At 37.3% G+C, this 13,558-nt stretch overlaps 1 protein-coding gene across 1 annotated transcript; it reads right to left on the minus strand.

Annotated features, from left to right (window-relative positions):
* Positions 1-1,991: 1,991 nt before the first annotated feature.
* On the minus strand, positions 1,992-12,463 carry LOC120715535. The gene is made up of 10 exons (XM_040002545.1): positions 12,057-12,463; positions 7,022-7,123; positions 6,602-6,741; positions 6,323-6,495; positions 5,945-6,081; positions 5,317-5,410; positions 4,536-4,862; positions 4,274-4,442; positions 3,695-3,819; positions 1,992-3,386 (listed from the first exon to the last, which is right to left on the minus strand). Exons 2-10 carry the CDS (start codon positions 7,078-7,080, stop codon positions 3,066-3,068), a joined length of 1,545 nt encoding a protein of 514 aa, XP_039858479.1. The 5' UTR covers positions 7,081-7,123; positions 12,057-12,463; the 3' UTR covers positions 1,992-3,065.
* Positions 12,464-13,558: the final 1,095 nt, after the last annotated feature.

Genomic DNA, 13,558 nt, shown 5'->3' on the forward strand with positions numbered 1-13,558 from the left:
CAATGACTGTAGAAGTCACTGCTACACACCCATCACCCAAACTCCCATCAAAATCAATAAAAACACTTTAACGGAAGCCAGCTTCACCTAATTATGGCCCATTGTCTTATTATATGGAAAAATGTGTGTCATGAGTTATAAGTAACAATCTCATCATATTAATAAAAGGAGTCATAATTTGTAAACATAAATTATACCAATAGTTTCTGATATATGATATAGTTAATCATGATTATGAAAAACCCACCTCATAAATATAAAATCTTGAATAACAAGTGTTTTTGTTTGTTTTTTTATTGGACTGGTGGATGGTGCAGTGGTAAATGGATTGGTTCTAATATAGTTATTCTGAACTTTACACCACCAACCTCAGTGACTTTTTCTGTGCCTGAGCGCATTCTGTCGAACATTCACACACATTCACACTCTCACGAATGCGCTGGGAGCAGCTCTAGGTTTGCGTATCTTGCCCACGTACACTTTGGCATGCAAGCTGGGAAACAGAGCTGCTGTGTGAGAAGGAACCTGTGACGCTTGTGTGCAGCCATTATCCAGACACCTTCCAGTGCAAACATAATAATATCGAAGCCCTGGCAGTTTTTTAAAAAAGTCATTATAAAGATGTGTATGGCAATATAACACAAAGTGTTTCTTATTCACAATGTCATCATAATGTCATCGTTTTAAAGAATAATTTAGAGATTTCCTTATAACACAGCACAAAGTGCTGATTATGAAAACTTAAACATAAACTCCTTTTCCATATGTAACTGAATCAGAACAGGTGAAGCCAATTGAAAAATGTATGTTTCTTTATTTTGTATAGATTTTTTCTTTTCTTTGCTAAATGAACTTCTGAATATTGTTTACATGATTGAAATAAAATTAACAAACAAACAATAAACAATCATTTTAAGAGGTGTTTCATTATTGTGCCAGTTTCTTTTCTCTTTTCAGTGGCAGACGTGGACTTCCACACTTTTCTGTTTTCCCATCAGAAACAGATTTGAGTCTTGACTTGTTCATTCAACTTCTATGTCTGGTTACCACCAGCACAAAAGCCACAAATAGTTTTCCTTTTTATATTTTGAGCTGTGGGTATGAACCAATCCAATGAGCAGATACATGCATCTCAACATGATGATGAGACGCTATGGAAGAAATGAGGGTATTGTGTTAGGGAAACCCTCGGTCTGTCCGAGGGTGGTATTTTTACACCAAATGATCAGAAATACACACAAAGTCAGACAGAAACACTCTGATAAGGATGCATTTTTCTGTCTGCTTCACAGTCAGCCACACATCAGTCTTTAATTATTGTACTGGAACGTAGTTTTTAATCACTGCCACTAGAGGACATCAGTGCTCGAGGTTAGCCTGTCACTGATTTGCAGGGCAGTTTGCCAGTATGGGAACTATGCTCATGTCTATGTTAATAAAATAATTGTTTAAATACCTTTTAAATTACTATGCTTTAGTGTGAAGCAGGTTGAAATGACTGTATAAGTTGTGATATATTGCATAATACGTCTTGCTTTCTCACACATAGTGTACGGTGTTAGAGGGATTGGCCACACCCAGCTGGTACGAAGAGAAAGAGACTGATAGGAACTGTGAAAAGACAAGAAAAAGTAAGGAGAGTAATTGAATGGTTTTTAATTATTGTTTCAGATAACTAAAGTAAATATTAGAAAAAATAATATGTAGATATAAAATACACAAACTACACCTTTGAGGAACACTGAGAAAATAAGGCACTAGTTGTGCTGTTTGTACACAGCAAAATCGCCAGTGTTAAATTGACACTGTGAGTGTTAAATTTAACACTAGAAAAGTGTCTATATGTGTCCACGCTTTTGAGTGTTAAATTAACACTTTTCAAAGTGTTATATTTTTAACAATGACCTAGTGTTATTTTAACACTGACCAGTGTCAACAATATTCTACACTGGTGTTAAGTGTTAAAAAGTAACACCAAATAGTGTTGGTAGTACTTTACACTAGCCCTGGTGTTTAAAAATTTAACACTGAATAGTGTTGATTGTCTAACACTAACACTAGTGTCAGTCAAATCATCAATACTAGCCAGATTACAATAAACTCCCATTAATCTCTGATATCTCTACTGCTACAATTAATTAAAATGTATTAATTAATTAAAATGTATTCACAGCTACAGACACTCTACCCATTAAAAGAAACAACAGGACAGTGTTCAAAATACTCTGTATTCAAACAGCAGATACACCACAAATAAACAGCGCATAAATATATACAAAACTACAATATTGGACAATCTACATTTTGTCATTAGTGTCATTTGAAAATAGCCCATTGTAAGATCTATAATACACCACATTATCTACACAGATCAGTGCAACAGCATCCAGTTTATCCTCAATAACAAATGCATTTAAGTGACCATTGATCATTTCTTCGGTCTCCAAATTACTTAGAGCATGCACAAGCAGCTTTAAGTACATCAAAACACACACACAGGAAAACATGCTCTACAGGTTCAACTATTTTCCATTTTTTCTCAAAATGTCTCATCCTTTTAGATTCTGTTAAGATATGAGAATGGGTTTTCAAGCTGATCAAAACATTCAACTTTTCCGAGGTTTCTCTTGATGACACACATTCAACAACAGATTGTTTTGCATGTGCAATGACGTATGTCATTAACACTTTCCTCCAATGAACCAACTAAACACTGCACAGTACTTTCAGAACTCCTGAGGATTGTAGTTGAGAAATAACAGTCCTATACATGTCTAGTATTTGCCTGTCACAAGATGAGCCACATTTACAGGCTGTGAAACAAAGGTTCTATCATAAGGTGCAGGCTCAAAATAAAAATTACTGATGACCTCTGAGTCAACAAAGTCTCCACGTGCTTTGAAGAGGTGTTGCTTGTAAAAGATAAATTAATATCTAGGCTGTCCAAAGCTCAAAAGTAAAAACGTTGCTGGAACTTGACATGTCTAAATAACACTGAGCAAATTGTGTAGTGTATCTTGCAAAAGTAACACAAGAACAGTCAAAGTGCTGTATAGTCGATGTCTTTAGACTGTACTGTGAAGAATTCTTGCTCTGATTTCCCTGACCCGAGGACTCTCCTTCACGCTGCCAACATCAATGCCATACACGGTGGTCTGGATGAATGTGTAGAAGTTGTGCAATGCTTCGTCATAGGACACGGCAAATACAAAATGTGCCTTGAAAAGCTCGTCAAAAGCTGCAACTCCCGTCTGCGTCACACAGGGAATGACCTTTTGATCTAGGACAATGTAGAAAGTCTGGATGATGTTCTTTCTTTCTCCAACACACAGGAGGAATGGCTGAGTGGGGCCAGCCTTAAGAAAAGTCTCCATGCTACCTCCCACCTGAGGGAGTGAAAGAAACCAAATGATTCACATTAAACAAAATTGGTAATCGGATGTTGAGTGGCAGTGCTGCCTAAAATTAAGACAATATTAAAATGTTTTACTTCGGGCCCACAGTTATTTTTGTTCCAATGTGTAATTTTAGGTTTAATGGTAACAATAATGTGCCGGCGTTGCAACACCAAGCCTATCTGGCATAGATATATCCGCTGCACAGTGGAACCCCTTGCCCTCTTAAAACATCTGATAATCTGGATCTTTTCTCATCAAAAGAGAAAGCTACTTTAACACATTTCTAAAAATCATACCTTCATGAATTTCATTAGGTGGTGAGCAGCATCTGATGTGCTAATCTTTGAAGACTTCCTTCCCTTAGATGTTGGAGGTAACAAGTGAAGCAGCAAAAGAATGGCAGCCAACTCGCAGTCCCAAACTACAGAATAGGAATTAGGATAATCGCAATTACTGTCATTTTAAGGTCCACAGCAGTCATTTTTTCAATGTTATTCAGTTTTGGATAACTGATAATTTTTCAAATAAAGCAGTTTTCCAATGTCTTCAGTATGGTATGAAAATTCATTTCAAGACACTTAAAATCTTCTGGCCACCAAGTGACGTAAATATTGAGTCATAACAATACTAACATTAAGTAACTTTTTTTTGTCAAACTTTAAATGCCATTAAAGTTTGTTTGTAAATTCCTTTTCATACCATACTGAAATGAACAGAAACCCAACGTAATTTATAAAATCGACAGCTGTATTCCAATTTGTTGTAAAGGTGCCAAAACATGTTTTGATTTAATAGTATGGTCCACCTAATATATTGTGCTGTGGGAATTGTGAAAATGCTGTAAAGACATGTGAAGTCTACCATCTCCAACTTACCACCCTCGTCAGAGTCCCCCTGTGCAGAGATAAGCAGGTCATCCAATTCTGTACTCTGAGACAGATTTTTGCAATCTTTGATGATTCTTGGTTTGAAGAATGTTGGCCACTTTGCAAGGAATTTACCAGACACTTCCTCCCCAAACAGCATTGTGAAGTCTTGGTCAATCTGAAACACAAAATGTGACAATAGAAAGAACGCATTAACGAGCAAACAAACAAAGGAACCACACAGCTGTCAGTCAATCAGTTTATCCCTTACCAAGCCAGGTGTATCCAGAAATCTTGGGGAAAGGTCCAGGACAGAAGCTGTGGCTGGATCTTGAATCACTTTTTGCCTATGTTGAAATGTCACCTTCATTTTCTCTTTGACAACTTTCATATCAGTCGAGTGCCTCATCACTGACATAGCTTCCTTGCATTCATCACCCGACAACTGTCTCGCATTTGTTGCGAAGTTGCGAAGAGTCTTGGGGCTGTCTTGAAAAGCTGACTTTGATTTCTTCATCTCTTCAGTAGAGTTGCGCTGCACAGTTTTCAATCTCCATGCCAGGTAACCAGAACCACTCTGGTGATCATAGAAATGTTCCTGCCGAATTAAGAGCAAGAGAGATATTTATTCAATATTGATTACCTGCTACTCTGTTTGTAGCAAGTGAAGAAAACTCCTGACTGGTGGGATTGTTCAGTGCTACATGTCAAAAAGCCAGATATGGCATCATGCATTAGAGGTCTATTTAAATCAATTGTTACACAATGACATTTTTTTACATTTATTTATTTTGGGTCCATTAGGGAATAACTTGATAAACTGCCTGAATGACAGACTGACCTGAATTAGTCTTATCATATGATTTCTTTAACCACTCCATCAGAAAAGCCAACAACAAAATACTTTCACAGACCACTGACTGTCATATCTGCAGGTGTAGGCATTTATCACGTAAACCAGAATCAAAAAAGTCTTAATTGCATAAAAACTGGGTCACAGACCCAGGACTATGACACTGACAGCATGTATGCATCATAACATCATAACTTACATAACCATTCTTTGAATCTGGGTCCTTCAAGTTTGGGAACAAGGTTGTAATCCCAAGTGCATACATAATGCGGACACTTACTGGTGGGATCCTCCTAAAAGGCAGATACAGAGAACACGAAAACTATCAATTATTTACCCCAACACAGATTCAAGTTCAATTATAAAATGTCAGCAACAAGAACAACATGTATCCAGGTGTATGATTTGAACTACCCAAACTACCTATCATCTGTAAAACATGATTGACCACATCACACACCTGACAGGTCTTTAAGAATAATGAAAATGAAGACTTGGATTATGCTCCACATGGACTATGACAATTTGATGCAGACATTTTCCTAATGTTTTGCTGTTGTCAACCATCCCTGTTAAGAAGCACTATATTCAGAAACTACAATAATGACAATGGAAAATAAGATCACTCCATAACAAATTGTGACTTTCTTTTGAAACATTATCAATACGGGGTTAGCAACTAATGAAAACTATGATTGATTTGATTTAACAACGACTTCATGACATATAGAAGAATCTATTTAAGTGGTGCAATAATGGTAAACAACTAAAATTGCAGACAAAAAAAAAACAAAACAAAGATTTTTCTTAATGTTTACATCACTTACCCATGACTCTCTACCATGTCTGCCACAAGGATGTTCACCATCCTTCTTCTTGTAGTATCAGAGAGGCAGTTTGTTTTCTCATATTCCTTAAATACTTGATCACCATCTGGCTTTGAATACAAGGCTGCTCTGACGATCTGAAATAACAATTGCAAGAAATTCATAGAAATCACCTACCAGGTGGGTATGAAAATTATCAGCATCAACTGCTATAGCCTTTGCATTAATCACTACATCTTATTTAATCATGAGAGGGACCATTGTTTTGTTTTTATAATTTTTTTTAATAATATTTTTAGAGATATTGAGTATTGGTACAAATGAACAGGTAATTGGCAATCTTAAGTTACAACATATCATATCCTGAAGATTACTTACATTTCTTGCAGTGTTGCTGTCAGGAGGTCCTTCAATTAACTGTCTTTTCCGAGCTTTGGTAGATTCGAGTATTATTGTTGTGTCTGAACCTGATGATGATCCTCCTGATGCAGGTGACGGTGACAACTCTAATGAAGATGTGTGATCTGAAGAAGACCCTGCAACACTGTTGTCTAACAATACAGACAGCCTCATAGATTTAAACATGATTACACCAACTATAAATTAGTAAATTTAACAACGCATTTTTAAATGAAACATACGGCTTAAACTTCTTACCACTGCATTCTTCAGTGAAGACACTGAAAGACACCTGAGATGACTTCAAAAGTTCATCAAATGTGTCCGAATCCACTTCCACTCCCGCAGAATCCATCGGACCAAATTGGTAGAACCTGGCAAACTGAATTTCACCAGCACTAAAAAAGAAACAATCAATAAAGTTCTATATGAATTTAATTCATAAATCCGTGAATCACAGTTTTACTTTGATAATATTTATAAATTCTTTATTCATTCAATTACTAAAAGAATTATTCATTTAAATTAGCAATCAATGTAATGAAGTAAACTTACAGTATTTGCCCTTGGACTGCAGTGAAGGCTTTGAGTAAAGTACATGTAAATCAAAACAATACTTACATGAATAGTATATGAATAAATTTACTTAGTTACTTTTAATCACTACACTCAAATTACCTCCTTGCAAAAATTTGGAGTAATTGTAGGCATCGTCTGTCTTTGGTACCCTGACCCATTTGCTCACTCCCTTAAACTCGACAGGAACCAGCATATCACCACCTTCCAAGAGTAGAACAAAACTGCGTAACTGCACTGCAATACAGTAGTCTCTTGATTATCGCGGGGGTTAGTAGAAACCATATTTCTTTTTTTATTATTTTTATATACTTTAAGCCATAAAAACTCTCCCTGCACTCTAACAAACCCTAATATAAAAAGGCAGAAAAATGCTTATTTTACCATGAAAAAAAAAAACAATCTAAAAAAAGAAAAATGCCTTATTTTCACAGAAATGCATAACATATGAAATTACCATAATTAACAAGATGTAGGGGGCATACTCTAGTGTAAAAATCTTTCCATCTATACATACTCTCAGGGTAGCCTTAAGCATCCTAGTTCACCTAAGCCAGGGTCTCAAACTTCAATGAGCTATGGGCCACTGCTGGCACTGTCATCTCATTGGAGGGCCACTTTAGTGTTCAAGTAGTACAAAAGAAAAATACAAAGAAACCACCCACAAATATTTCCCAAAATGCAGTTCCTCGTTAGTTTTTAAAATTTCAAATATTGTATAAGAAGGCAAAACCGCAAACTTGAACGCATTTTTCTCACTCCAAACTAACCGAAGCCCAGCTCCGCGGCTCTGAACCGTGGTTAAAAAAAAAAAAAAACAACCAAAAAAAACCTGGCTAATACGTCGGGTCCCGCGTCGGGCTCGTGGCCGCTAACTAGCTTTACTGTCAGCGAACACAGTGTACACTCGAGTATAAACAGCTTACTTACAACTGGGCTTGTCAGCCAGTCTTTTTGGCTATGGAGTGCCAGGACTGCCATAATGCATTAATTAAATACACCATTAAATAATTAATTAAATGTGGCAATAATTAATTAAAATTGGAATTAATTAATTAAATAAATAGTTATGACACATGTAATTAATTAATTATTGACACATTTAATTAATTATTTATGTATTTCACATTTTAATTAATTATTGACACATTTAATTAATTAATTATTGACACATTTAATTAATTATTTATGTATTTCACATTTTAATTAATTATTGACACATTTAATTAATTATTGACACATTTAATTAATTATTTAATGATATATTTATTTATTTCATTTTGGCAGTCATGGCGCCTGGCTCTCATCATGAAATAATTTTATCTGTCAGCCTCACCCATCAAACTCAGGGGGCGGGGTTAACGCTGCCCATGCAGCTTCTCTAACATTTGATTGGTTGCCGTGCAAAGTAAGTCAAAACAGGTCGATCCTAGATAATCGATTGCTTGTGTAGACTTGGGGCAGCCAGGTATCCCAGAATGCAGATCAAATCACAGGCAGCAATGGTGGTGGTGTAGTTTTAAAATACCCCGTTTTTCTGTCACCAGCTACACTTTTAACAGTGTTTTAGCCGCGAATGTCGCGACGTATGTCTGGTCAGGTTGTCAACATAGAACATGTTTGCAAAAGTGCTCAGATGTTTTCAGAGATTTCACTAGCTCTGCTAACAATTAGCATGCAGAGTGCACCCAGGGGGTTACGTTAACCGGTTTGTTTACATATTCCACTCTCCGTGTTCCACATGTTGCATTCGCAGATTCTCATTTTCACCGAACGATCGTCTCTTTCCGCCTGGTCTTGTGTCTCTGTGCTTCTGTAACATAAAGAACGAGCTGACATTTTCCTCACGAAACCAGCGATCAGCTCAACAGACCCTCAGTTTACCTGCATGCATCCTCCTCCTCATCTGTCAGCTGTTTAACACCTGCTGCTAATTCAAGAAACACGCCTACGTTACCTGGTGATAGTCACAGTGTAACTGGGCACCGGTGCTCGATATAAAGCAATGTCAGCGCATTTTTCTGCACAAGATAAGTAAATATAGTGTTTTCCCCGAGCGCAGAGCTGCTGGAGCTTGTTTCCTTACAGAGCACTTTATAGGCGAAGCAGCTTCATCAGCGGCTGATGTCCAATCACCGGCACACAGCTTTGAAACCTCAGCTGAGTTTTAGCTCTCAGTGGTTAAACGCTGGACTTCATTCACTCAGGTTCTGTCTGTCGGGTCACGTTTACTTCGCTGTTTTATTTACAACTGAGCAAATCGGTTTGGCTGAGGTTAAAGTTACGTTTCATAACTGCATAGTTTCACAGACGTTTAATAGTTCACTGGCACATGTGTTAGACTGAACTATCATCTAAATATCATCTGTTTTTTAATAGTTATTCAACTGTATTCTAAGCACCAGCTGTCTGTTAGAATGTGATTTTTTTTCTCTCTGTTGGCAGAGGTATAAAAATGCGCAGGAAAATCTGACGTGCATGGCAAACTTCACCGACGATATTTAGGGAGGAATAAACACACATCAAACATAAATGAACCATTTGCCTGTCTCCATAATTGAGAGCATTTTCTCTTCTTATGTCAACACTCTCTCTCTCTCTTTTTTTTTTTTTTTTGCTTTTTCGGTCATGTTATGTTTACCTGTCAAAGGCTTGTTACAAACTATGAAACACATGGTGCAGACTTCTGGATGTTAGAAGAAAACTAACACTGCTCATGAAGGAGACTAAAGGCAGGAAGGTGTCCTTTAAAACTAAACATGTTAATAGGACCTCCCTATTTATATCATAGTTTATGATATAGCACGTGTATTTCAGTAATAGCCTGCTGATTTCAGGTGAAAAGTCGCACAGCTCACGTAGGCGTTATCTGTGAAACTCCTTAACTATAATTTATCCAAGTTAACTTCAGTTAACCATTCAGACGGTTCTTTTGCAATGAAAAACATAAACACCCATGCTGGTGTAGGTTCCTCAGTGCCAGCTGTTAACATTACAGCTGCTTATGCAGTAACCATGGTAACCACGGACTCTGAGCGGCTGGATCGACGGAGGTCAGACAACAATTTTACATGTATGATCTTAAAACAGGACACAGCCACTATACGTGCTGGCCTCATATCAAATGTGAAGGCAGACTGAGTCTATGTTTGACGTTTTTTATATCTAATCTTCCTTTTCAAACATTTAAACAGCAGCGAGTCTGCAGCTGAGGGAATACAAACTCAAATTGTCGGAACAGGTTGGCTCGTTTCTTGGATTCATTTGGTGATTTATTAAATGTATAACTGTTATTCTAATCTGCTGCCGAGTCTCTTACACTTTTCTTTATGCTGTATATTTTCACGTCTCTGGAATAGTTGGCAGTTAGATAGTCAGCTGGGAAACTTTGTGTTAACTCATGGAGCTGATATCGTGGATATGCTGACCTCGCTCCGTGGTGTACAGGGCCGTTTACCCTCATGATTAATATTCACTATAAAAATATTAGCCGAACATCATGAAGTCTGTATGTGTTTCATAGTGTCGAACAACCTTTGTACAGTTAAAGCCAGCAGTTACTACATGACAGAAACACCAACGTTATCTCTTTTATGCGTCTATACACAGGTCACGCTGATTACTGAACAAAAACCCAAAGATCAGATGTTAAACAGATTTATTTGCTCTCTCTCCTCCTTAAACATGTTTTTAATGTTAGTTATAATTCAGAATTATACTGAAACACGTAGGACACATAAGAACATCAGGAAATAAAACACCGATAAATATAACCTCAGTAAAAGAAGTCAGCGGGGGTTACTACAGCTGTGTACCGGGGCCTGCGCTTTGTCGGTGGGATTGCTTGCGAGGCGAGCGGGTCTATCCCACGCTTTGCCGTCAGACTGGGCAGACATCTCCGAAATCATCGAAGCACTTTTGCAAAGAGGCTGTATCTTGACAAACCGACCAGACACATGAAGATTAAACCACTACATTCTCGGCTAAAAAAATATTAAAACGGTATTTGGTGACACACAAACAGGGTTTTTCAAAGTTCAGTTCTGTTAGCTTCCACATGCCGGTTGTTGTGTGCTAGAAACAATGGCCACCAGGCCAAAGCAATGGTTTTGACTCGATCAGCGTTAACCCCGCCCCCTGAGTTTGATGGGTGAGGCTGACAGATAAAATTATTTCATGATGAGAGCCAGGCGCCATGACTGCCAAAATGAAATAAATAAATATATCATTAAATAATTAATTAAATGTGTCAATAATTAATTAAATGTGTCAATAATTAATTAAAATGTGAAATACATAAATAATTAATTAAATGTGTCAATAATTAATTAATTAAATGTGTCAATAATTAATTAAAATGTGAAATACATAAATAATTAATTAAATGTGTCAATAATTAATTAATTACATGTGTCATAACTATTTATTTAATTAATTAATTCCAATTTTAATTAATTATTGCCACATTTAATTAATTATTTAATGGTGTATTTAATTAATGCATTATGGCAGTCCTGGCACTCCATATTTGGCTGCAGTGCTTATTATATCTACATGCTTTCATCTTCCGTTTCTCGCGGGTAGCAACTCATACTTTCTCCCTCCCTCGCACTCAAACGCACACATCAGGAGGGGGAGTCCCACACGTTCTTACTGCAGCACAGACTACGCTGCCCACGAGGGCCTGTAATACTCTGCTCAAATTACATTCTAATTAAATAATTTTCGGCTAATAACAAAAAAACAGTCATTTCAAGGGCCAAATTGCATTAAATTTTTTCACAGGCTGCAAGTAGGAGTGACATGGGCCGCGGGTTTGAGACCCCTGAACTAAGGATTTAGCAAGTTTAATTTGAAAATAAATAAAAGGCGTTTAGTAAAAACTGTGACATATATTAACAAGTAATATTCGTTACAGTCTGCCAACAGCCAGATTATGCTAAATGAATGCTAGGAAAGTAACTGGTACTTTGCAGTTTTAGCTAGCAGTAGCCCAGCTTAACAAAAAACAGTTAAAATTCAAATATGACACTTAAAGATAATGTATTTTGATACAAATACTATTGTTTTTACTAGTTATCATGTTACTTGTTCTAATATCAATCTAAAACTTAATATTTGACCGAATAAAACTTACCGCAGCAGCAAGAAAAAATGGCGACCGAAGATTCTGAAATGCGAAGCTCCACAGGAAATGAAGGCGTGGTCTAATTTAACACCCACAGTGTTAAAATGCAGTAACGACTAAAATCCACACTTACACTTTTCAGGAATCAACTCCCGATGTGTTATTTTAACTCGATTAAGTGTTGAACTAACTCGGAACTCTGTTGAAATCTACTAACACTGAAAAATCAACACTGGCATTTTTGCTGTGTACCCATTCTTATGTGTGGTATCAGTGAATGGACTGGTTAACACCGATTTGCATGAGCTATGGGGACTTTCAACATCCACACACTGTGTATTTTATGACCACACACAACCTTAGATGTGGCATGAGTCGTGGATGTCAGGATATCAGGACATGCCTTGAGGCGGATCTATTTCAGATGATTAAAAAAAACGAGGGGAAAAAGTGCAAAATGACACCAAAATGTTGACAAGTAGGAACAAAATGATCACAGAGATGCTAAAAGACAGCCAAGAAGAGCATCGCTAATTGTAAGCATGTTAGGGGGCTAAAACAGGAGGCTTGAGGCAGAGATGAGCTGCAAACCGACCATGTGTTTATTCACCAACATTAACAATGCCAAACCATAACACATAATAAAGCGATGCAGCCCAGTGGTGGGACATGGTTCCAGCAGCCTCTGATGTCAGTGCGCTGCTGCTAACTGGCCCTCGACCATAACCTCATCTGGGGTTACCTGCTAAACCAAACTAAAAACTGCAGGGATTTTCTGCAGGGAGAAAATGTACGTGAGACACAATCTTGTCACCAGAATACTCAGTTAGGATATAATTTGGCCCTCCTACCTATATGCACATCAGGTAAATATTAAAGTAATATTTCCCACCTAGGCAGACATTAACCAGCACTCACTGAAGGACTGCCAACAAGAAAAACCTGAAGACAAATAACCAATAAAAACACGTCAGACTTCTTCTATGACTGTCATCTTTTACACAAATGTCATGATTACTCATGTATGTTAATCTGGCCAAGCAATGAAGAAGACCTTCATTACACATTAAAAGGTAATAAATAACCATAAAGAAGCCCTTTTAAGCACGAGCGCTGGAAAACAACAGGGACCAATTATGTAAAGTCAAACTATGTAAAATCATCCAATAGTCCACTTCACATGCACCGTCAGAACCGTTTGGTTTACGTGCAGCTTGGATAGAGTGCTCAGGGGGCAGGACACATGGAAACCTTTGCTGTGAATGAAGGAGAAAATTACCTACACTGTTGTCTGTGCTGCAGGACATCACTGTTTCTGTTGGAGACCTGGTAGGACTCTGCTTCAGGCCAACAGCATCAGACATTTTCTTCAATTCAGTGTTATTTATACAGCGCCAATTAACAGCAACAGTCACCTCAAGGTGCTTTATATTGTAAGCTAGACCCTACAATAATACTTCATTTCAGTTCATTTAGTTAATATAAGACAGTAGACATAATGAAATTTCATT

The sequence above is a fragment of the Simochromis diagramma genome, unplaced genomic scaffold (assembly GCF_900408965.1).
Source record: "Simochromis diagramma unplaced genomic scaffold, fSimDia1.1 OVJJ01000445.1, whole genome shotgun sequence".
Taxonomy (NCBI): domain Eukaryota; kingdom Metazoa; phylum Chordata; class Actinopteri; order Cichliformes; family Cichlidae; genus Simochromis; species Simochromis diagramma.

Bases quoted from the DNA above. Each gene is read 5' to 3' on its own strand.
- LOC120715535 (XM_040002545.1), bottom strand. From the start codon at position 7,080: ATGGGTCAGGGTACCAAAGACAGACGATGCCTACAATTACTCCAAATT. The intron at 6,742-7,021 runs GTAATTTGAGTG...TTTCTTTTTTAG, and splicing joins CTCCAAATTTTTGCAAGGAG to TGCTGGTGAAATTCAGTTTG. The intron at 6,496-6,601 runs GTAAGAAGTTTA...CTGTATTGTTAG, and splicing joins CTTCACTGAAGAATGCAGTG to ACAACAGTGTTGCAGGGTCT.